Source organism: Daucus carota, chromosome 3 (genome assembly GCF_001625215.2).
Source record: "Daucus carota subsp. sativus chromosome 3, DH1 v3.0, whole genome shotgun sequence".
NCBI classification, from domain to species: domain Eukaryota; kingdom Viridiplantae; phylum Streptophyta; class Magnoliopsida; order Apiales; family Apiaceae; genus Daucus; species Daucus carota.
Window position 1 is genome coordinate 44,695,919 of NC_030383.2, and position 26,281 is coordinate 44,722,199.

General features: G+C 35.7%; 2 protein-coding genes and 2 long non-coding RNA genes across 5 annotated transcripts in view; 2 read left to right on the top strand and 2 right to left on the bottom strand.

The window, feature by feature from the left end:
• Nucleotides 1-26,281, bottom strand: part of LOC108215138 (probable 2-oxoglutarate-dependent dioxygenase At3g50210) — a 68,359-nt gene that overhangs the window by 23,616 nt on the left and 18,462 nt on the right. The window lies entirely within an intron of this gene.
• On the top strand, nucleotides 142-3,824 carry LOC108219687 (uncharacterized). The gene is made up of 3 exons (XM_064090848.1): nucleotides 142-989; nucleotides 1,088-2,106; nucleotides 2,194-3,824. The coding sequence occupies exons 1-3, from the start codon at nucleotides 739-741 to the stop codon at nucleotides 3,822-3,824; spliced, it is 2,901 nt and encodes a 966-aa protein (XP_063946918.1). The 5' UTR covers nucleotides 142-738.
• On the top strand, nucleotides 8,801-9,430 carry LOC135151215 (uncharacterized). Its single transcript, XR_010289821.1, has 3 exons — nucleotides 8,801-9,066; nucleotides 9,152-9,233; nucleotides 9,322-9,430. It is a non-coding gene; the product is annotated as an uncharacterized LOC135151215 (long non-coding RNA).
• Nucleotides 14,806-15,175, bottom strand: LOC135151213 (uncharacterized). Its single transcript, XR_010289820.1, has 3 exons — nucleotides 15,090-15,175; nucleotides 14,928-15,006; nucleotides 14,806-14,837 (listed from the first exon to the last, which is right to left on the bottom strand). It is a non-coding gene; the product is annotated as an uncharacterized LOC135151213 (long non-coding RNA).

The window sequence follows — 26,281 nt, forward strand, 5'->3', positions numbered from 1 at the left end:
TAACCGAAATTTAAAATTCGGTTCGGTTACAAACCGAAATAATTTCGGTTCGGTTTTCGGTAGAGTTTTTTCATGAAATTCGGTTTCGGTTAACCGAAAAAAATTTCGGTTTCGGTTTCGGTTAACCGAATACTCACCCCTAATTTATATACATGTTTGTAGGTATGACTCCCCGCCTTGGTGGACGTTTATATCAACAATATGTTGTGGATGCATTTTCAACAATTGAGCAAGCACGTCTTTGGTACCTACGTACTCACCAGACCACCTTGCGTAATGAGCTCTATTCACAAATATGTGATTCTCTAAAAAATGGCAATGATGATGCATCCAAAGTTGGGAAAGGTATCATACTCCCTGCTGGTTTTATTGGTTCTCGGAGATATATGCAGCAGAATTTTCAGGACGCTCTAGCAGTATGCCGCTATATTGGACATCCAGATATTTTTCTTACCATGACCACAAATCCACTTTGGGATGAAATCATTCAGATGATGAAACTACTACCACATTGTCTTCCGCAGAATTCACCGGACATCATTGCTAGAGTTTTTAAATTAAAGCTTGAACAATTGATTGATGAAATAAAGAACAAGTCCTTCTTTGGAGAATGTCTTGGAGGTATGAAATCTAAATTAATATAGAATTCAGACGTTCCTCTATTTTCTTAATTTCCTGTGATGTGTGGTCTATGTTGTAGGTTATTTATCTTTCTTTATTTTTTTTTCTGTAACAGTCATGTACGTTGTTGAATTCCAAAAGCGTGGACTCCCTCATGTCCACATGCTTATATGGTTAGCAGCTGATGCGAAACACCATCTACAGAAGAACATTGACCAATATGTTTCTGCCGAGATTCCCGATCCAGATGTTGATCCTTCTGGATACGAAGCTGTGAAAGCTTTCATGATCCATGGTCCATGTGGTCCGGATAATCCAAAATCTCCCTGCATGAAAGATGGCAAGTGTATACGGCACTTTCCTAAGAAGTAAGTATTCTAATCCATGCTTTAGTTTCACTAATATGACTCCACACCCATTAAAACCAACACTGTGGTTTAATATTACATAATAACTTATCAAATAGGTACTGTGCAAGCACCACATTTGATGAATCTGGATTCCCCATTTACCGTAGACGGAAAACTAATGTCACCGTTACAAAAGGGAAACATCAATTGGACAATAAATGGGTTGTTCCTTATAACAGAGATTTATTGGTAAAATTTCAATGCCATATCAATGTTGAAATCTGCTGTCATGCAAGAAGTATCAAATACCTTTTTAAGTACTGTTTAAAGGGTCATGATCGAGCAACGGTTGAAATTCGAGGACGAAACAAAGAGAGAACAGATGTGGATATTGATAAGCCTGTTGATGAGATAAAGCAGTATTTTGATGGGAGGTATATATGTGCCTGTGAAGCAGCTTATCGTATATTTGGATTCAACATTCATTACCGAACCACATCCGTGCAACGATTGTCTTTTCACCTGCCTGGGGAACGCAACTGTACATTCAAAGAAAGTGAACCTCTGCCCAAAGTAGTCAGAAGAGAGAAGCACAAGCGTAGCCAATTAGAAGCATTTTTCCAACTGAATCAGACTGATGTTGAAGCTAGGAAATACACATTTGATGAAATCCCAAAGCATTATGTTTGGAATGAGGCCGAAACAGTTTGGAACATGCGTAAAAGAGGCACACAAATTGGCAGACTATTTTATACTCATCATTCAACTGGTGAGCTTTGGTACTTACGTCTGTTGCTTACGAAGGTGCGTGGACCATTGTCATTTATACATTTGAGGACAGTGAATGGTAGAGTCTTCCCCACCTTTCAAGATGCATGCAAGGAGTATGGCCTTCTCGATGATGATAATGAATGGCATCAAGTCTTGAGCCAGTCTGCAAGTTGTGGTTTTGCACCACAGATTCGTCAGCTCTTCGTCCACATAATTGTAAATTGCAGAGTCAGTGATGTTAATAAGCTGTGGAATGATCACAGTAATAATATGACTGATGACATTCTGATGATGCGCAGGAAAATTTCTCAGAATCCTCATTTAATTTTGAATGATAAGCAATTAGAGTACTATGCACTTGCAGGTAATCATATTCTTTTCATCTAATTTAGTAATAACAATACTTGAATCCACATATGTACTGTTATTAATTTCTTTAAACTTTCTGCAGAAATCCACGCATTGCTGAAATCAATTGGGAAATCCATCAAAGATTTTAAGCAACTGCCACAGCCTCCTGCAATGTATCTTGACTTTGCTGATAATAATCTGATCATCGAGGAAACCAGCTATGACACCCAAGAAATGGCGGAGCTACATAAATCTCTAATTTCAAGCTGTACTGATGAACAACTGGACATCTACAACACCATCATGAAGTCCGTTGAAAACGACGAAGGCCGTCTTTTTTTTGTTCACGGCAGTGGAGGTTGTGGCAAGACTTTTCTCTGGAAGACACTAATTTCTAAAGTCCGTTCTGAGAGTAAGATAGTTCTGCCAGTTGCAAGTTCAGGCATTGCAGCCACTCTCATGCCTGGAGGTAGAACGGCTCACTCAAGGTTTAAAATTCCTATTGTGTTGGATGAGTATTCAATGTGTAACATATCACAGCAGTCTGATATAGCCAAGCTTATCCAACAAACAAGCCTCATAATATGGGATGAAGCACCAATGCAACATCGTTATGCCTTCGAGTGTCTTGATCGTTCTTTACGTGATTTAATGAAATCAGTGGATGCCAAACGTTTTCAAATGCCTTTTGGAGGAATTACTGTTGTTTTGGGTGGGGATTTTAGACAGATACTACCAGTGATTCCCAAAGCTTCGCAGGCTGAGGTGTTGGCAGCATGTATAATACGATCAAAGTTGTGGACTAATGTCCACTTACACAGTCTCACCAAAAATATGCGCATACATAAAGGTACAAGTCCAGATGAGGCAAAGCGTATGAAAGAATTTAGTGAATGGGTTTTGAAAGTTGGTGATGGGAAAATAGAGCGAGCTCCTGAAGCCGAATGTGAAGATGATATTGTCATTCCACCTGAGTTCTGTAAGATCACTGAAGACAGTTGTATAGACGAGATGATCAGGACCACGTTTCCAGATCTGGGAACTCGGTACAAGGACCCGAAATACCTCAGCGAAAGGGCAATACTCACTCCAATGAATTGCACTGTAAGTCATGTAAATTCTGTGATTGTTGATCAAATACCTGGAGATAGCGTATCCTATTTTAGTGTGGATCATGGAGAAGACTTCCCTGGAACAAAGTCTGAGCTACAACATAGCTTCCCCCCAGAGTATTTAAACTCCCTGAATGTTCCCGGATTGCCCAGCCATGAACTTAAACTTAAAGAAGGTGTAGTTGTCATGTTAATGCGTAACCTAAATCAAACTTTAGGTTTATGCAATGGTACAAGGATGATGGTCACTAAGCTGCTTCCACATTGTGTCCAATGCGAGGTGATTTCTGGTAGTTATGTTGGTACAAGGCATTTCATTCCACGAATGGAACTGTTCCCCACTGATTCCACACTTCCTTTCAAGCTTCTAAGGAAACAGATGCCTTTACAGATATGCTATGCCATGACAATAAATAAATCGCAAGGTCAATCCCTTGAAACAGTTGGTTTGTTCCTCCCTAAACCTGTCTTCACTCATGGACAGTTATACGTCGCAGTAAGTCGTGTAACTTCCCCTGACGGCTTGCGCATATACATTGAGTCACCCAAAGGCGGAACAACGAATATCACCCAGAATGTTGTCTACCATGAAGTTTTTGAACGACTGCCCAGGGCTTAGTTTGTGTTGCATTCTTTTTTTGTTTGATCAGTATGTGACGCAACCTGAGCACTTTGTTTTATGTTCAGGATGTCTTTTCAGTTTGTTATGCTCAGCAAGATCAATTCTGAATTGGTGCACCAACTTGACATTCTCACAGAGTCTATTGTTGGAAGCTAATATATATTATGTCTTCACTGTGAAATTTTTTGACATTCACTTACAATGAGAGAGCTTCACTGTTCTTGATTTAAAGTTAAATATAATTCATTTATATTCATCGAAAAATATGGAGTATAATAGATAATTTAAACATTAGTAAGTAGTGCCATATATCCATCCGAATATCCATGATGAGTCTTAGAAAAACTATCATCCTAATAAAACCAACTGCAACTATTATCACAAATAAAAGTTATTTCAAAAGAAAAAGGAAACAATAAAACTAATAACAAAAACAAGTCAGGAATATCAAACTTAAAGTACGCAATCAATGCTCCTGCATACTCAACAGTAGTGAAAACCACACTTAACACAGTTCTTAAGATCAGGTACAGAACAACGCAAAGAGTCATAGTTCTTGGTTAAAAATACATGTCAGAATAAATTTGTCCCCCACATTGTCAAATGCTGAAAACAACCAGAATCACATTTTACTCTTCATCATTAGCCCTTGCCACAAGAATCTGGAATTGGTCATAACATTGGCGTGGGCATCGGAAAATACAAACATTCCCAACATTTAATCTCAAATCATCACGGAGTCTTTGCCACCCATCTTCAATAGTATAGCAATAGTGGTTTTCCCTTTTGCGGATTAGAAGCCTCCAACAGCCATTTCCTGAATAAACATTAATACATTGGAAGGCTTCCCACTGCAGACACAAGTCTGAGAACTCATTCGAGATTTCCTAAAGCCAGGAAGAAACAAACTAATTCAGCATAGAATCTGAGATAAAGGTAATGTCACAAACTACAAGTTAATGCCTCAATGCACTTACAACCATGAAGGAGTCATCAAACATATGTTTACTTTCGACAGTGATTCTAAACCATTTGCCAATGATAGGATAGGATCCATCTGCATCTGTAGAAGTAAGATATTTAGCAGAAAGGATGTCAAATTACCATATAATTCAGTTTATTACGAAATATGCACTATCAAATTTATGACTTTCTTTACCCATACAAACTGGTGTCCCAGGGAAGACAATCTCAGCATTTTCACAATCAAATGCACATATTGAAACAAATTTGGTACCGTCATAGGTAAATAAAAAACTTTTCACAGCATTCAAATCATCTTTTCCTATTATCTGAAGCATAGAACTGAAACCACTTAGCCGTCCGGTGTCTGAATTATATGCTCCAACAAATCTCTTTCCATTACAGAGAACAAATATGATACCCTCTGGCAAAGCAAAACCGCAACGAGCAATGAAGGCAGCAGGAGGATCCTACATAAAAGAATAGTTACATATATATATATGTATATTCTCCCAAAAAGAATAACTACTCATAACTAGCCATAACTCACAATTTCATCGATGATTGGGTCTACCTCAGAACGACCAATGACAAAACGCCACCCAGCATCACCAATTGTAACTACGATACAGAAACCAGTTAAATAACAAGTTTGTAAGTTTTGACGGACGAAGTCCAAATCTTTAAGAAAAGGACATAATCACCTATTGCAGGTAAACCTCCAGCTATTTCTGGGTATTGAATCTCCGACCCATTACTACCAATTATGTAAACGTTGAACTTCGAACGTCCAAAGTACTCAAACAGAATTAATTCCCCACCTCTCAACTCTAAATGCTTGAAAAAACATTTAACGCCCCTCATCTGGCTATTCACTAAATCAATCTCAACAGGTAAGGTATAGCCATTACGCAATTTCAGTTCCATATCCTTATGTAACAGATTACTGTACTTTGACGAGAATTTTGTAGGAATATTCTGAAACATATTCAGACACAAATTTAAGAATTCAGACAGTAGCGATGTAAGAAGACGACATCAAAAATAAAACATAATGATTTACATATTTTACCAAACTATTCGACAAAGTTTCTTCATAAGCTAGGAGAACGGCGAACTTATCCGCCACAAGACCGGTACATTCCATAGATCTGGAGAAAGGAAAATACAAAAAACAAAAATACATGAATAAGCAAGTGTGCCAAACACCACATGATATATCTACATCTGAACCAATACTCACCGCATAGCTCTGTTCAGTAAGTAAATTGCTGTACACTTCCGAGATTCTGCACTTCCGAGATTCTGCACTGTGAAACTAGATTGCTCTTAGTCTTAGACTTAGTTACTTACAAACTGAAGAAATGATAATAATTATATGTCTGGACAACACTTGAACATATAAGAAGACCATGTCCAGACCAGAACACCGTACTGAAAATTATTGGGCTTAAATGTCCTCAAATAAATGTTCGCGAAAAGAAAACTATTATTAAATAATTTATATTTATTTTGGAAAACAAATTCTTTGGGACATTCTATTTTCCCAGTTAAAAAATCATTATTTTCGTATTTGTTGCTTATATTGCCGGACATATTATGAGTTTCATACAGAATTTATGAACACGGTATTGGATAAAGTGGCTTACTCCTAACCTTAAAGACCCTCTTTTACCAAAAAAACTTTTTAACGTAATTACCAACAATATATTAAAAATGCACAACAATCCCGTTTCATGTAGACAATTATTTAATCCTGTGCATACATAATACATAGACAACTTTTTTGATATAAAGCAGGATTATCTTTTTATTACGCATTTCTAAATGTTCAAGACATTCTATTTTCCCACTTTAAAATTCATTATTTTCGTATCTGTTGCTTATATTGCCGGACATATTATGAGTTTCATATAAAAATTATGAACACGGTATTTGATATAGTGGCTTACTCCTAACGTTAAAGACCCTCTTTTACAGAAAAAACCTTTTTAACGCAATTACCAACAATATATAAGACATGCACAACAATCATGTTTCATGTAGACAATTATTTAATCCTGTGGACACATAATACATAGAAAAGTTATTTGATATAAAGCAGGATTATCTTTTCATTACGCATTTCTAAATGTTCAAGACATTCTATTTTCCCAGTTTAAAATTCATTATTTTTGTATCTGTTGCTTATAGTGCCGGACATATTATGAGTTTCATACATAAATTATGAACATGGTATTTGATATAGTGGCTTACTCCTAACTTTAAAGACCCTCTTTTACAGAAAAAGGCTTTTTAACGCAATTACCAACAATATATAAAAGATGCACAACAATCCCGTTTCATGTACACAATTATTTAATCCTGGGCATACATAATACATAATACAGGATTATCTTTTCATTACGCATTAATGGTGCAGGACATATTATGAGTTTCGTATAATAATATTAACACAGTGATTAGTATAGTGGCTTATTGCTGACATTAAAGATCGTATTTTACATTAAACGTCTTTTTAACGGAATTACGAATAATATATAAAAAATGTACAACAATCCCCTTTCATGTAGACAATAATTTAATTTTCTTCATACATAACACATACACAGGTCATTTCATCTAAATTAGACTTATATTCTCATATTAGTCACTTATGTCGAACATATTACGAGTTCTTTATAATAAAATGAACACAGTATTCCATACAGTGCCTTACTGGTATCTTATATAAACAATACCGTTTGATCTATACAATTCCTGAATTATTTGCATACATAACACATAGAGAAGTTATTTGATATAAAATAGGTTTCTTCTTAATTTAAAACTTTTAACAAACTAAGCATGTTTTTTGTAAGCTTTTATTTTTAAATTATATTATGAGAGCATCATATTTAAAGTAAGACCATCTACTCAAGAATATTCTTAGAAATATAAACTAATTATATTTAGACTAAGACCATCTACTCAAGAATATTCTGAGAAATTATTATTTTTTAATTATAATATGACAGATTATTTTTTTTAAAAATTAAAATAGGAAAATCTCTGAATTAAATCAATGAATGATCGATGTCCCGCCCAACAACTTGAAAAATATACATTGTACTCCCGCCGATTGCTAACTACAGACAGAGGAACACACTACTATTATCCTAAAATATTATATTCCTGCTTTGTGTACACTTCGGACAGCTGTTTAGATCTGAATTCATATACATAGGATCCCCTTTCAACCTAACCTTCATTTTCCCCTGTTCATCATCTGCAGCCTACTATCATCCAAAGGGTAAGTGTGGATTAACTATATGTGAGCCTTTTTTCGTTCGCTCCATAATTAATTTGTTTCATTTATTATCCTCAGAAGAGAACATGTCTTTCAATCAGCATTCACCTCTGTCCGAGTTACATCCTTCAAGGTATGACTGGAGCATCCGAGTACGAGCGCAATCAATATGGGAAAGCAGAAGCAAAGAAAAAAATGAGTTTCGGGGCTTTAATGTCATCTTGATTGATGATTCTGTAAGTACTACAAAACATTTTTTTGGATTAACACCATCGGTCATGTTACCCTTTCAGTATCTTTATATTTATTGTTGCTGTAGAATGTTAGGATACATGCCTTCATTGCTTCAAACATCTCCCACAACTATAAGGACTCTCTTCAAGAAGGAGCTCTTTACAGAGTTTATAATTTCTCTGTCAAAAGATACAATGGAGATGAAACTTACCGTGCAGTGCGGAATTCAAAGCACATTTATTTCAACAATGATACAAAACTTATTAAAGATAATGGGACTGGACTAAGAATTCATCCACAGAGTTTTGATTTCTTTGCCTTGGAGGATGTTCAAAAAATGAAGAAGGATAATCGGTTCTTGATAGGTACAAAATGTTTCCAACAAATCAAATAATATCAAAACTGTAAGCTTATACTGTTTAAGCATTGTTAAGAACTAATCATAACCTAATGCTGTTTATTAGATGTTGTTGGAGTGATTGATGTGTTACCGAAGAAATCACTTTATCAAAAGGACAATGCTGAGAAGTTTAATGTGAAGTGTACTATAACAGATGGGAGGTATGTCAATACTTATATTTCCACACTGTTAAATAGTAAGTAGATTGACAGGTAATACACTGCTTTGTAGGTCATATGTGAACGTAACATTTTTTGGTCAAATTGGAGAGAGTCTACTTGATGCTATGAATACTAAATCAGATGAACCAGTCATCATGATCATAGCAAGTGCAAAAATTCATGAATGGAAGGGTACTCATATCATCCTCATATTATAAATCCATTCTGTAACTTATTTGATAATCATATTTATGAACCTGTTTGTTATTACACACAGATGAAGTTAGTCTAACTAATTTTCCAGCTACCCGTGTCTATTTGAATAGCTCACACCACAGTGTGCGCTCAATACGGAAAAGGTAAGTAACAAATATTATTAAACAGCACTGTAATATTGAAACGTCCATTGTTCAGCTCCTGCCTAACATGACACGGTCAAAATTCCAGCCTTCAAGATGGGACATTTTATAAAACAGAAATGGAAATTGAGGATGGAGCTGGATTACCCAAGTTCACTGTGAAAGAGATACTCAGCTTGAAGGAAGATTATATCGACGTATGTGATTGCCACCTTAATGTTTTTAATGTTTAGTAGTGCACTTTTAACGTACTGTTTTATCCTGTAGAAAAAAGTCCAATGCAAGCTCACTGTGAAAAAAGTTGATCAAAGGTGAAATGGTTTGCCGAATATTGTATCGCCTGCGATGTTGATCTAGAATTGAGTGGGAACAAATTCAAATGTCCTAATTGTGGGAAGATGAAACCATACCCTGATAAAAGGTATAAATTAGTTTACCTGTTACAACCATGATAAATATAATGTGTGATATCTGATTTTAGACAAATTGTATTCATTAGGTATCAGCTAATCACTTTATGTTCCGACGAAAGTGGAACTATACTTGTCATGTGGAGTGATGATGAAGTTACGCGTCTTACTGGAAAGACCGTCTATGACTTTCTCGCTGATGATGTTCAGGTGGCAAATGCAGGAAATTTATTTATTCTCTCATTGTTTCGTTTCAATTATTTTATTTTTAAAAGGGATGAATTGCAGGATGGTGAGTCGGCTTACTTCCCATTGCCTCTGAAGGCTTTTGAAAAAATCTCATGTACATTTACCCTTATCTTGAAGAAGGAAAATGTAGTAGAAGGATCCAATGTTTACAATGCTGAGAGTGTCGAACTGATTAATGACAAAGCAGACATGGTTTTAGAGACAACCCTGTGTGAAGATAAAAGTGAAGAAAAACGCATTGAGACATCTGCAACGCATTCACCTGTCAAGAACACTACCCTTTCAGTGAAAGCTACTGAATTAACAATTGTGAGCTTTACACTTAAACAACTTTATTTTCAAAGAAAAACGTGTACTAATCATTCTTTTTCTCAGGAGAGTAATATTCACGATAAGAGTCCACCAACTGGCAAATCTTCAAACAAAACAAGATCAAGGAAGACAACAGAGACAATTGACTATGATTTGGAGCATGCGATACCGCTTGGCAAGCGAAAATCCATCAAGAATGAGAAATACAAGGTAGTAGCCTGTTATCCCATGCAATGGATTTTACCTACATATGCGTACTTGAAATTCTGACTTGAGATTTATTGTTTGCATCTGCAGAATTGATCTTGCAGGAAGACAAAATTTGAATTCTATGTAACTTTTGGTCCTCGAACATTAATTGCAACTTATGTCAGGCGTTTGAACTGCACCATTGTCACCTTTTGTAACTAATATGCTTATTGTAGCTCCTTCCACAATGTGCTTTCTAAGATATATTGCAGTATTAACTACACTGTATTGAATGACACGAATTTATCTCCAACTGTAATAGTGTCGTATTAAAGTTTACAGCTTCCTATCAAATCAACAGCAAATGTTAATCTTCCTAATGCTATTAAGTTGCACCCAACAGTTTCTTTGAAGCTATTCATTTTAACCACCATTGGTACTGTTCTTAAGCATTTCTCAAGAAATGAGCTCCCAAAACTGTGATTTTCTCAGTAAATGCCACCAAGGTAGAACTGATTGGAAAGTAAAAGTTCGCATAGTAAGAGAGTGGACAGGGCACAAGATTTCAGGGGGAAATATCAATGGCTATAATATCATACTACTTGATGCACGAGTAAGTTCAAAATGGATATATTTTTTTGGCTATGTTAACATTTTACGATTACGTCTTCAAATGCTAATTGACATTCACTGTGATAGAACGTCAGAATGCATGCATTTGTGCCAGTGTTTCTCATGGACAAAATGCAGAAAATGCTGCACCTTGGCCGAATGTACTGCATCTCTAACTTCCAGGTTAAACCCTTGACTGCTGAGGACAAGTGGAGAAGTATAAACATTGATCGGCAAATTCTTTTTACAAATCAGACCAAGGCAAAAGAAATCGAAGAGAAAGATTATTTCATTGCAAAGAATAGTTTTGATTTCTACGATCTTGCTGACATGAAGGAACTATCAAAACAAACTACTCTACTTGCAGGTATCAAATTTTACTACATAAGTTTGAGGACATCGTACATTACATATGTTTGTTTCATTTTTACTATCTCATTTTACATACCAGATGTTGTTGGTGTTGTGACAAAGAGAGATGCTCTAAGAAAAATAAACAATAGACATGGAAAAGAGCAACTACAAGTCAAAATGATGATTTCCGATGGAAAGTAAGTGTTTGTTTAAATAATTTAGTACCTCATTGAAATAGGTTCTGGCAGATGTTGCCTTATATCATAAAACTGTTTTGCAGATCAACTCTGAATGTTGTGCTTTGGGACAAAATGGCTGAGGATTTTACAAGAGATATTCACAAGAACAAGTATGAAGAGCCTTTCATCCTAATCATTGCAAGTGGTAAAGTTGGCATGTTTAGAGGTATTCCACGAACCCATACTCTCTTAACTCAGTGCAATTTCAGAATTATATGTACTGCTCCGACAAAATATTCTAAACTGTGGTTATTCATCAGAGGAACTGGACATTTGCAACTTCTCACCTACAGCCTATTACATCAACTACAACCACCACAGTGTGGTGCAACTGCGTAAAATGTACATCTACAAATGCCACATTTCATCTTATACGTTACTCTTCTTTTTTTAATATATTTCAACATGTTATAGTGCTAATGATATACTGAAGAAAAGCAACAATGATTCTTCGATAGAGAAAAAGAGTTTGAGGTTGATGACAGTTGAAGATATAAAGAAAGTCAGAGAGGATTACATACAGGTTTTCCCCGTTAATATCAAAATAACTTACATTCTGCTTTATCATACTATTTCTTACTAACATCAAGACATGTGCCTTTCACTCAGCAAGAGGTGGTATGCCAAGTTGAAATAAAACATGTTGAGGTTTGTGATGCATGGTACTATTTAGTCTGCACATCATGCTACAAGCAGATTGACGAAGAAGGTGGTCGTTTAATTTGTAAAAATTGCAACAACAGATTTGTGCCACATCCAGAAAAGAGGTAAGTATGGCATGCAACTAAACACTTTACCCACTTCAACTATTACACTGTAAGAGTAATATATTTTCACTGGAAAACAGGTTTGGAATTTGTGTACTTGGTAAGGACAACACGGGGGAGATAAATTTATTACTCATGGACAGAGCAATACGGAGTTTATTTCACAAGGATGTGTTCGAGTTGGAGGAAGAGATATATTCAATATTCAACTCTTAAACATTAGATTATAATTCAACTAATCAACACTAACACATGCTATAGTACAATGGTAAATTCCCATCTGTTTTCAAAAAAATGGAAGGTGGGAACTATACTGTTAAACTAGAAGTTGCAAGTTTCAATATCCAAGACACCGACGAAATGTATATTGCAAATGACATACATGAAGGATTTGATTTCCAAGAGCCAATGGAGGCTGAGGAATATCTGCAACAGCCAACCGAGTTCTCTACCGGGGAGGTAATGAGAACTAAACCATATGTTCTTTACATAATGCTCAGCTACAGTTTCAGAATCTAACGTTGATAATTACAATTCTATTGCTTAGACATCTATAACCACTGGAAGCAACATACACTTGGACAACATAAGCACCATTGGAGAAGGAACCAGTTGAACAAGTTCCCTAATATAAGATTTCTTATATATAGTATGGTTATGAGCTTTTGCCAAAACAATTTATGATTTGTAATATTAAGTCCAACTGCAACTCTGTTTTAATATTTTTTAAGTTAATATTTATTGTCCTCTGTTTAGGCATCCCCATAAAATATCATATTCCACAACTGCACAGCATAAAATATGCCAACTCTTATTCTTATGTCACAGCTACTTAAACTTAATACATACCAAGCCATAGCAGAAATGCAGAGAACTTAATACATGTTAATAAAAGGGAAACGAAAAACATAACAATAAAAGCATAAACCAAAGTAAATAACCAAGGTTGAACCAAAAGTAATGACCAGCCTTAATTTACTACTCCCTAATAGAGTATATTCAGTTGCACACAAAAGGGGCCAACGTTAATAATCCAGCAAGTCTACCAGTTTGGTAATATAAGTACGTGAGAAGAGGATGACCCATTGGAAATATCGTCAGTGCATAATAACAAATAAACCAACTCTATGCACCATCATTCTTGACAACATGAAGAGCAAAATGATTACCACAAAAGTGGGCACACTCTAAGACCACAATATCACCTTCGACCAATCCCAAATCCTCCCGAAGCTGGATCCATCCATTGTTGATTGTTGAACGCCGGTTTTTGACACCTCGACACTTGACCTGCACCTTCCATGACCTTTCTCCTGAGTGGAGGTTGATGTAGTCTGTCTTCTTCCAGAAAGCGGTAATCGAGTTATGCACTGTTGACACATCCTACATTGAACATGTGTGATGAACAACAGTAAAATCTAATGCCCAAACAATGTTCAAAGGTCATAACTCAAAAAATTACCACTCCGTAGCTGTATTGGTACATGTGACAAGGCTTCACGACAATCTCAATACGTCCAGTAGCTGTGGGATTCTCTGAGTTTTGACCTATAAACCAAGCACATATCAATGCTATAAAAATGTCTTCAGCAACGTATATAAACATAACAACTCACAGGTTAGAAATGAAATGTATAAACTACTATACCAATAGGACAATGGCGTTCCAGGGAATAGTACTTCAACAAAGTGATCATCAAAAAAAGCTACAGAACTCATCCCATGTTCCTCATAAGGGAACAGCACCAAGTTAAACTGGCTAAAATTCTCAAGGCCTAAAATGGAGCAAAATTTGCTCAGGCCTTTAAATTTACCACTTTCATTATTATAAACCCGTCAATCTTCTTCCCATTACTAAAAATATAGTTCTGATAACCAGGCAAAAAACGAAATGATCTTTTAAACGATGCCGGAGGCTCCTGCCAAAAAACAGTAATGTCATGCACGTAGATGAAGCAAAGAAAACATTTAAGAATGCAAAGTGCAAAACCCAACTTACTAATTCATCATAAAGGGGGCGACTCCTCTTTGACAAAATAAACAAATTTTCAAGCCACCTCTTTTCACAGAACTATGATACAGATAAACAACAAGAGAGGGTATAAATTTAGGCCAATACTCGATATTTGAAGATATAACAAAAGATAACATGAACATTACAAATACTACAGTTAGAGGACAATTTTACCAACACGAGGATGCCACTCTGTGTATGATGAAGAACTGGAGGGTACTCAACCTCTGTAAGATCAGTGTCGATGACATAAACATTGAAATCACAAGAACCATCAAACTCAAACACTAGCATCTGACCCACTTCAAAGAGAAAGTCCTCATACATAGTAGACAGTCCACTGAATGTTCCGGTTTCATGGTTGAAGACAGTGGCTATTTCGTAACCATTACGAAATTTCAACAGGGAATTTGTTTTAAGCCGATTACATATTTCTTAACAAACTTAGGCGGCAATCGCTGCAATTATAAAAACATACCAAGCCCATTTCACATAATATACATAGACTTAGATACATATGGCATGCAATGAACAAAAAAAACACAAACCATCTCATCTGAGTCCAGATCAGCATTGGTCAATACTTTAACCCACTTCTCTACAATGACGCCTGCAAACTCCATTGCTCTGCAAGGTTTACAAATCCCTTTAGACAACATACGAACAAAACAAAAAAGGACAAAAAGAACTGAAGTGGGAGAATGAAATACCTTACCTGGAGAAAGACAAAATCGGAAGATAATTCCCTCAAATCAGAACTGTAAACAAGAAGAATAAGAATTATCAGAATATCCTACATCAAAAGGAGAAGTAAGTAGTAACGTTGAGGAGTAGTAAATAAATGGCAGTTAATGACTATTAGGTGGGAGTTACATACATTTACACAGGCATACTAAGAGTAACTCCCGGGCTGTTTATGATAGAGTTCAAATCTAAACGGATCTGTGGCTTGTTTTTATTTTTTTTACATATTGCATTCTTTTTCCATAGCTTCATTATTAACCGTACAATTTAAGGAATATTGTTATTTTGTTTTTAAATAACAAATGTTCTTTTTAATTTTTTTTAATTTGCACTATTCTTTCATGCTTCATTAAGAATACGTATTTTCTTCAAAATACGTATTACGTTGTTTTTAATAGTAAATGTTATTCTCATTTTTTGTAATATATTACACAAAATTCTTCAAAACTCAATACCAATAGTAGAAAATTCAGTAATTTTGTTATGTGCTTTTTAATAATACATGTTATCAATTAATAAATAATGCAACCGTTAATATTCACTTCATTAAAAGATATTTTTTAAATTATAATTAACTTCAGACAAAAAAAAAACAATTAAAAAAACAAAAAAATAAAATTAACCATTCAAATACATTTTTAAGCGAGCATAATTTTATAAAAACATTATTTTTTAGGCCCATGCGGAGCGGGCAAACATACTAGTATAAAATATTAGTCTGATATAGCCACTTTATCCAACAAACCGCCTCATAATATGGGATGAAGCACCAATGCAACATCGTTTGCCTTCGAGTGTCTTGATCGTTCTTTACGTGATTTATGAAATCAGTGGATGCCAAACGTTTTCAAAGCCTTTTGGAGGAATTCTGTTGTTTTGGGTGGGGATTTTAGACAATCTACCAGTGATTCCCAAACCTTCGCAGGCTGAGGTTTGGCCAGCATGTTAATACGATCAAGTTGGGACTAATGTCCACTTACACCAGTTCTCACCAAAAATATGCGCCTACATAAAGGTACAAGTCCAGATGAGGCAAAGCGTATGAAAGAATTTAGTGAATGGGTTTTGAAAGTTGGTGATGGAAAATAGAGCGAGCTCCTGAAGCCGAATGTGAAGATGATATTGTCATTCACCTGGTTCTGTAAGATCACTGAAGACAGTTGTATAGACGAGATGATCAGGACCACGTTTCCAGATCTGGGAACTCGTACAAGGACCCGAAATACCTCAGCGAAAAGGGCAATACTCACTCCAATGATTGCACTGTAAGTCATGTAAATTCTGTGATTGTTGATCATACTGGAGATAGCGTATCCTATTTTAGTGTGGATCATGGGAGAAGACTTCCCTGGAAACAAAGTCTGAGCTACAACATAGCTTCCCCCCAGAGTATTTGAACTCCCTGAATGTTCCCGGATTGCCCAGCCATGAACTTAAACTTAAAGAAGGTGTGTTGTCATGTTAAGCGTAACCTAAATCAAAACTTTAGGTTTATGCATGGTACACGGATGATGGTCACTAAGCTGCTTCCACATTGTGTCCAATGCGAGGTGATTTCTGGTAGTTTATTTGGACAAGGCATTTCATTCCACGAATGGAACTGTTCCCACTGATTCCACACTTCCTTTCAAGCTTCTAAGGAAACAGATGCCTTTACAGATATGCTATGCCATGACAATAAATAAATCGCAAGGTCAATCCCTTGAACAGTTGGTTTGTTCCTCCTAAACAACCTGTCTTCACTCATGGACCGTTATACGTCGCAGTAGTCGTGTAACTTCCCCTGACGGCTTGCGCATATACATTGAGTCACCCAAGGCGGAACAACGAATCACCCAGAATGTTGTCTACCATGAAGTTTGAACGACTGCCAGGGCTTAGTTTGTGTTGCATTTTTTTGTTTGATCAGTATTGTGACGCAACCTGAGCATTTGTTTTATGTTCAGGATGTCTTTTCAGTTTGTTTGCTCAGCAAGTCAATTCTGAATTGGTGCACCAACTTGACATTCTCACAGAGTCTATTGTTGGAAGCTAATATATATTATGTTCTTCACTGTGAAATTTTTTGACACTTCACTTACAATGAGAGAGCTTCACGTTCTTGATTTAAAGTTAAATATATTCTTTATATTCATCGAAAATATGGAGTATAATAGATAATTTAAACATTAGTAAGTAGTGCCATATATCCATCCGAATATCCATGATGAGTCTTAGAAAAACTATCCTTCCTAATAAAACCACGCTTCAACTATTATCACAAATAAAGTTATTTCAAAAAGAAAAGGAACAATAAAACTAATAACAAAACAAGTCAGGAATATCAAACTTAAAGTACGCAATCAATGCTCCTGCATACTCACAGTAGGAAAACCACACTCACACACAGTTCTTAGATCAGGGGACAGAACAACGCAAAGAGTCCTAGTTCTTGGTTAAAAATACATGTCAGAAAATAATTTTCCCCCACCATGTCAAATGCTGTGAAAACAACCAGAATCACATTTTACTCTTAGTCCTTCGCCTTGCCACAAGAATCTGGAATTGGTCTATAACATTGCGTGGGCATGGGAAAATACAAACTTCCCAACATTTAATCTCAAATCATCACGGAGCTTTGCACCCATCTTCAATAGTATAGCAATAGGGTTTTCCCTTTTGCGGATTAGAAGCCTCCAACAGCCATTTCCTGATAAACCTTAATACATTGGAAGGCTTCCCACTGCAGACACAAGTCGGAGAACTCATTCGGATTTCCTAAGCCAGGAAGAAACAAACAATAATCAGCATAGAATCTGAGATAAAGGTAATGTCACAAACTACAAGTTATGCCTCAATGCACTTACAACCATGAAGGAGTCATCAAACATATTGTTACTTTCGACAGTGATTCATAACCATTGCCAATGCTAGGATAGGATCCATCGATCTGTAGAAGTAAGATATTTAGCAGAAAGGATGTCAATTACCATATAATTCAGTTTATTACGAAATAGGCACTATCAAAATTTATGACTTTCTTTACCCATACAACTGGTGTCCCAGGGAAGCCAATCTCAGCATTTTCACACTCAAATGCACATATTGAAACAAATTTGGTACCGTCATAGGTAAATAAAAAAACTTTCACCGCATTTCAAATCATCTTTCTATTATCTGAAGCATAGAACTGAAACCACTTAGCCGTCCGGTGTTGAATTATTGCTCCAACAAATCTCTTTCCATTACAGAGAACAAAATTGATACCTCTGGCAAAGCAAAACCGCAACGAGCAATGAAGGCAGCAGGAGGATCCTACATAAAAGAATAGTTTACATATTATTATGTATTTCTCCCAAAAGAATACATACTCAACTAGCCATAACTCCACAATTTCATCGATGATGGGTCTACCTCAGACGACCAATGACAAAACGCCACCCAGCATCACCCATTGTAACTACGATACAGAAACCAGGTTAAATAACAAGTTTGTAAGTTTGACGGACGAAGTCCAAATCTTTAAGAAAAGGACTATCCCCTATTGCAGTAAACCTCCAGCTATTTCTGGGTATTGAATCTCCGCCCCATTACTTACCAATTATGTAAACGTTGAACTTCGAACGTGCCACAAGTACTACAACAGACTTAATTCCCCACCTCTCAACTCTAAATGCTTGAAAAAACATTTAACGCCCCTCATCTGGCTATTCACTAAATCATCTCAACAGGTAGGTTAGCCATTACCATTTCAGTTCCATATCCTTATGTAAACAGATTATGTACTTTGCGAGAATTTTGTAGGAATATTCTGAAAACATATTCAGACACAAATTTAAGAATTCAGACAGTAGCGTGTAAAGAAGACGACATCAAAATAAAAACATAATGATTTACATTATTTACCAAACTATTCGACAAAGTTTCTTCATAAGCTCGGGAGAACGGCGAACTTATCCGCCACAAGACCGGTACATCCATAGATTGGAGAAAGGAAAATACAAAAAACAAAATCATGAATAAGCACCGTGTGCCAAACACCACATGATATATCTACATCTGAACCAATACTCCCGCATAGCTCTGTTCAGTAAGTAAATTGCTGTACACTTCGAGACTTCTGCACTTCCGAGATTCTGCACTGGAAACTAGATTGCTCTTAGTCTTAGACTTAGTTACTCAAACTGAAGAATGATAATATTATATGTCGGACAACACTTGAACATATAAGAAGACCCTGTCCAGACCGAACACCGTACTGAAAATTATGGCTTTAATGTCCTCAAATAAATGTTCGCGAAAAGAAAAAACATTATTAAATAATTTATATTTATTTTGGAAAACAAATTCTTTGGGACATTCTATTTTCCCAGTTAAAAATCATTATTTTCTTATTTGTTGCTTATATTGCCGGACATATATGAGTTTCATACAGAATTTATGAACCCGGTATTGGATAAAGTGCTTACTCCTAACCTTAAAGACCCTCTTTTACCAAAAAAAATTTTTAACGTAATTACCAACAATATATTAAAATGCACAACCAATCCCGTTTCATGGTAGACAATTATTTAATCCTGTGCATACATAATACATAGACAACTTTTTGATATAAGCAGGATTATCTTTTTTTACGCATTTCTAAATGTTCAAGACATTCTATTTTCCCCACTTTAAATTCGCTTATTTTCGTATCTGTTGCTTATATTGCCGGACTATTATGAGTTTTATATAAAAATTATGAACACGGTATTGATATAGTGGCTTACTCCCTAACGTTAAGACCCTCTTTTACAGAAAAAACCTTTTTAACGCAATACCAACAAATATAAGAACATGCACAACACTATGGTTCATGTAGACAATTATTTAATCCTGTGGACACATAATCATAGAAAAGTTATTTGATATAAAGCAGGATTATCTTTTCATTACGCATTTCTAAATGTTCAAGACATTCTATTTTCCCAGTTTAAAATTCATTATTTTTGTATCTGTTGCTTATAGTGCCGGACATATTATGAGTTTCATACATAAATTATGAACATGTATTTGATATAGTGGCTTACTCCTAACTTAAAAGACCCTCTTTTACAGAAAAAGGCTTTTAACGCAATTACCAACAATATATAAAAGATGCACAACATCCCGTTTCATGTACACAATTATTTAATCCTGGGGCATACATAATACATACACGGCTTATTTCTTTTCATTACGCATTAATGGTGCAGGACATATTATGAGTTTCGTATAATAATATTAACACAGTGATTAGTATAGTGCTTATTGCTGACATTAGATCGTATTTTACATTAAACGTTCTTTTTAACGGAGATTACGAATATATAAAAAATGTACAACAATCCCCTTTCATGTAGACAATATATTAATTTTCTTCATACATAACACATACACAGTCATTTCATCTAAATTAGACTTATATTCTCATTATAGTGCACTTATGTCGAACATTTACGAGTTCTTTATAATAAATGAACACAGTATTCCATACAGTGCCTTACTGGTATCTTATATAAACAATACCGTTTGATCTATTACAATTCCTGAATTATTTGCTAACATAACACATAGAGAATTTATTGTTATATAAAATGGTTTCTTCTTAATTTAAAACTTTTAAACAAACTAAGCATGTTTTTTGTAAGCTTTTATTTTTAATATATTATGAGGCATCATATTAAAGTAAGACCATCTCCTCAAGAATATTCTTAGAAATATAAACTAATTATATTAGGACTAAGACCATCTACTCAAGAATATCTTGAGAAATTATTATTTTTTTAATTATAATATGACAGATTATTTTTTTTAAATTAAAATGGAAACTCTCTGGATTAAATCAATGAATGATCGATGTCCCGCCCAACAACTTGAAAAATATACATTGTACTCCCGCCGCTTGCTAACTACAGACAGAGGCACACATCTATTATCCTTAAAATATATATTCCTGCTTTGGTTACACTTCGTCGGACAGCTTGTTTAGATCTGAATCCTATCATAGGATCCCCTTCAAACCTAACCTTCATTTTCCCCTGTCATCATCTGTCCAGCCTACTATCATCCAAAGGGTAATGTGGATTAACTATATGTGAGCCTTTTTTCGTTCGCTCCCTAATTATTTGTTTCATTTATTATCCTCAGAAGAAGAGAACATGTCTTTCAATCAGCATTCACCTCTGTCGAGTTACATCCTTCAAGTATGACTGGAGCATGCCGAGTACCGAGCGCCAATCAATATGGGAAAGCAGAAGCAAAGAAAAAATGAGTTCGGGGCTTTTAATGTCATCTGATTGATGATTCTGTAAGTACTACAAAACATTTTTTGGATTAACACCATCGTCATGTCCCTTTCAGTATCTTTATATTTATTGTTGCTGTAGAATGTTAGGATACATGCCTTCATTGCTTCAAACATCTCCCACAACTATAAGGACTCTCTTCAAGAAGGAGCTCTTTACAGGTTTATAATTTCTCTGTCAAAAGATACAATGGAGATGAAAACTTCCGTGCACGTGCGGATTCAAAGCACATTTATTTCAACAATGATACAAACTTATTAAAGATAATGGGACTGGACTAAGATTCATTCCACAGAGTTTTGATTTCTTTGCCTTGGAGGATGTTCAAAAAATGAGAAGGATAATCGGTTCTTGATAGGTACAAAATGTTTCCAACAAATCATCATTCAAAACTTGTAAGCTTATACTGTTTAAGCATTGTAAGAACTAATCATAACCTAATGCTGTTTATTAGATGTTGTTGGAGTGATTGATGTGTTACCGAAGAAGAATCACTTTATCAAAAGGACATGCTGAGAGTTTAATGTGAAGTGTACTATACAGATGGGAGGTATGTCAATACTTATATTTCCACACTGTTAAATAGTAAGTAGGATTGACAGGTAATACACTGCTTTGTAGGTCATATGTGAACGTAACATTTTTTGGTCAAATTGGAGAGATCTACTTGATGCTAGATACTACATCAGATGAACATCATCATGATCATAGCAGTGCAAAAATTCATGAATGGAAGGGTACTCATATCATCCCATCTTTATAAATCCATTCTTAACTTATTTGATAATCATATTTGAAACCTGTTTGTTATTACACACAGATGAAGTTAGTCTAACTAATTTTCCAGCTAACCGTGTCTATTTGATAGCTCACCCCACAGTGTGCGCTCATACGGAAAAGGTAATAACAAATATATTTCAAGCACTGTAATATTGACGTCATTGTTCAGCTCTGCTCTAACCTGCACGGTCAAATTCCAGCCTTCAAGATGGGGACATTTTATAAACAGAAATGGAAATGAGGATGGCGTGGATTACCCAAGTTCACTGTGAAAGAGAATTACTCAGCTGAAGGAAGATTATATCGACGTATGTGATTGCCACCTTAATGTTTTTAATGTTTAGTAGTGCACTTTTCGTACTGTTTTCATCCTGTAGAAAAAAGTCCACTGCAAGCTCACTGTGAAAAAGTTGATCAAAAGGTGAACATGGTTTGCCGAAATATTGTATCGCCTGCGATGTTGATCTAGAATTGAGTGGGAACAACTTCAATGTCCTAATTGTGGGAAGATGAAACCATACCCTGATAAAAGGATAAATTCGTTTACCTGTTACAACCATGAGACTATAATGTGTGATATCTGTTTAGAAAAATTGTATTCATTAGTATCAGCTAATCACTTTATTTCCGACGAAAGTGGAGGACTATACTTGTCATTGGAGTGATGATGAAGTTACGCGTCTTCGGGAAAGACCGTCTATGACTTTCTCGCTGATGATGTTCAGGTGGCAAATGCAGGAAATTTATTTATTCTCTCATGTTTCGTTTTCAAATTATTTATTTTAAAAGGATGAATTGCGAGATGGTGATCGGCTTACTCCCATTGCCTCTGAGGCTTTGAAAAAATCTCATGTACATTACCTTATCTTGAAGAATGGAAAATGTAGTAGAAGGATCCATGTTTACATGCTGAGAGTGTCGTAACTGATTAATGACAAAGCAAGCATGGTTTAGAGACAACCCTGTGTGAAGATGAAAAGTGAGAAAACGCATTGAGACATCTGCAACGCATTCACCTGTCACGACACTACCCGTTCAGGAAACTACTGAATTAACAATTGTGAGTTTACACTTAAACAACTTTATTTTCAAAGAAAAACGTGTACTAATCCTTCTTTTCTCAGGAGAGTCAATATTCACGATAAGAGTCCACCAACTGGCAATCTTCAAAACAAACAAGATCAAGGAAGACAACAGAGACAATTGACTATGATTTGGAGCCTGCGATACGCGCTTGGCAAGCGAAAATCCATCAAGACTGAGAAATACAAGGTAGTTAGCCTGTTATCCATGCAATGGATTTTACCTACATATGCGTACTTGAAATTCTGACTTGAGATTTATTGTTTGCATCTGCAGAATTGATCTTGCAGGAAGAACAAAATTTGAATTCTATGTAACTTTTGGTCCCTCGAACATTAATTGCAACTTATGTCGGCGTTTAACTGGCACCATTGTCACCTTTTGTATACTATGCTATTGTAGCTCCTTCCACAATGTGCTTCTAAGTATATTGCAGTATTAACTACACTGTTATTGATGACACGAATTTATCTCCAACTGTAATAGTGTCGTATTAAAGTTTACATCTTCCTATCAAATCAACAGCAAATGTTAATCTTCCTATGCTATTAAGTTGCACCCAACATTTTTTGAAGCTATTCATTTTAACCAACCATTGGTATCTTTCTTAAGCATTTCTCAAGAAATGAGCTCCCAAACTGTGATTTTCTCAGTAAATGCCCCCAAGGTAGAACTGATTGGAAAGAAAGTTCGCCTAGTAAGAGAGTGGACAGGCACAAGATTTCAGGGGGAAATATCAATGGCTATAATATCATACTACTTGATGCACGGTAAGTTCAAATGGATATATTTTTTTGGCTCTGTTAACATTTCGATACGTCTTCAAATGCTAATTGACATTCACGTGATGTGAATAGCAACGTCAGACATGCATGCATTTGTGCCAGTGTTTCTCATGGAAAAATCAGAAAAGAAGAGAAAAATCTGCATGCCACCTTGCGAATGTACTGCATCTCTAACTTCCAGGTTAAACCCTTGACTGCTGAGGGAACAAGTGGAGAAGTTAAACATTGATCGGCAAATTCTTTTACAAATCAGACCAAGGCCAAAGAGAAATCGAAGGAAAGATTTATTTCATTGCAAAGTAGTTTGATTTCTCGCGATCTTGGTGACATGAAGGGAACTTCAAACCAACTACTCTACTTGCAGGTATCCAAATTTTACTACATTAAGTTTGAGGACATCGTACATTACATAGTTTGTTTCATTTTTACTATCCTCATTTTACCTACCAGATGTTGTTGGTGTTGTGACAAAGAGAGATGCTCTAAGAAAAATAAAACAATAGACCTGGAAAAGAGCAACTAACAGTCACAATGATGATTCCGATGAAAGTAAGTGTTTGTTTTAATAATTTCGTACCTATTAATTGAAATAGGTCTTATGGCAGATGTTGCCTTATTCATAAAACTGTTTTGCGATCAACTCTGAATGTTGTGCTTTGGACAAAATGGCTGAGGATTTTACAAGAGATATTCACAAGACAAGTATGAAGAGCCTTTCATCCTAATCATTGCAAGTGTAAAGTTGCATGTTTAGAGGTATTCCCCAAAACACCATACTCTCTTAACTCAGTGCATTTCAGAATTTATATTTACTGCTCCGACAAAAATGTTCTAAACTGTGGTTTATTCATCAGAGGAACTGGACATTTGTCAACTTCTCACCTACGCCTATTACATCAACTACAACCACCACAGTGTGTGCAACTGCGTGCGTAAAATGTACATCTACAAATGCACATTCTTCATCTTATTACGTTACTCTTCTTTTTTTAATATATTTCAACATGTTATAGTGCTAATGATATACTGAAGAAAAGCAACAATGATTCTTCGATAGAGAAAAAGAGTTGAGGTTGATGACGTTAAGATATAAAGAAAGTCAGAGGGATTACCTAAGGTTTTTTCCCGTTAATATCAAAACTAACTTACATTCTGCTTTATCCTACTATTTCTTACTACACTCAAGACATGTGCCTTTCACTCAGCAAGCAGGTGGTATGCCAAGTTGAAATAAAACATGTTGCGTGTTGTGATGCTGGTACTTATTTGTCTGCACCTCATGCCGACAAGCAGATTGACGAGAAGGTGGTCGTTTAATTTGTAAAAATTGCAACAACAGATTTGTGCCACCTCCAGGAAAAGAGGTAAGTATGGCATGCAACTAAACACTTTACCCACTTCAACTATACACTGTAAGAGTAATATATTTTCACTGGAAACAGGTTTGGAATTTGTGTACTTGGTAGGACCACACGGGGGAGTAAATTTATTACTCAGGACAGAGCAATACGGGAGTTTATTTCACAAGGATGTGTTTCGAGTTGGAGGAAGAGATATTTCAATATTCAACTCTTAAACATTAGATTTAATTCAACTATCAACACTAACAATGCTAGTAGTAAAATGGTAAATTCCCATTGTTTTCAAAAAAATGGAAGGTGGGAACTATACTGTTAACACAGAAGTTGCAAGTTTCATATACCAAGACACCGACGAAATGTATATTGCAATGATCTACATGAAGGATTTGATTTCCAAGAGCCATGGAGCGTGAGGAATATCTCGCAACAGCCAACCGAGTTCTCTTACCGGGGAGGTAATGAGAACTAAACCATATGTTCTTTACATAATGCTCAGCTACAGTTCAGATCTAACGTGATAATTACAATTCTATTGCTTAGACCTCTTAACCACTGGAAGCAACATACACTTGGACCACATAAAGCACCATTGGAGAAGGAACCAGTTGAACAAGTTCCCTAATATAAGATTTCTCTATATAGTAGGATCGTATGAGCTTTGCCAAACAATTATGTTGTATATTAAGTCCAACTTGAACTCTGTTTTAAAATTTTTTAAGTTAATATTTATTGTCCTCTGTTTAGGCATCCCCTAAAATCAATTCCACAACTGCCACAGCATAAAATATTGCCAACTCTTATTCTTATGTCACAGCTACTTAACGACTTAATACATACCCAAGCC

What these genes read in the sequence shown, in the direction of transcription:
- LOC108219687 (XM_064090848.1), top strand. Translation starts at nt 739, where the DNA reads ATGTACGTTGTTGAATTCCAAAAGCGTGGACTCCCTCATGTCCACATG. An exon ending in ATACGGCACTTTCCTAAGAA is followed by an intron (nt 990 to 1,087) that starts GTAAGTATTCTA and finishes CTTATCAAATAG; the next exon opens with GTACTGTGCAAGCACCACAT. An exon ending in AGAGTACTATGCACTTGCAG is followed by an intron (nt 2,107 to 2,193) that starts GTAATCATATTC and finishes AACTTTCTGCAG; the next exon opens with AAATCCACGCATTGCTGAAA.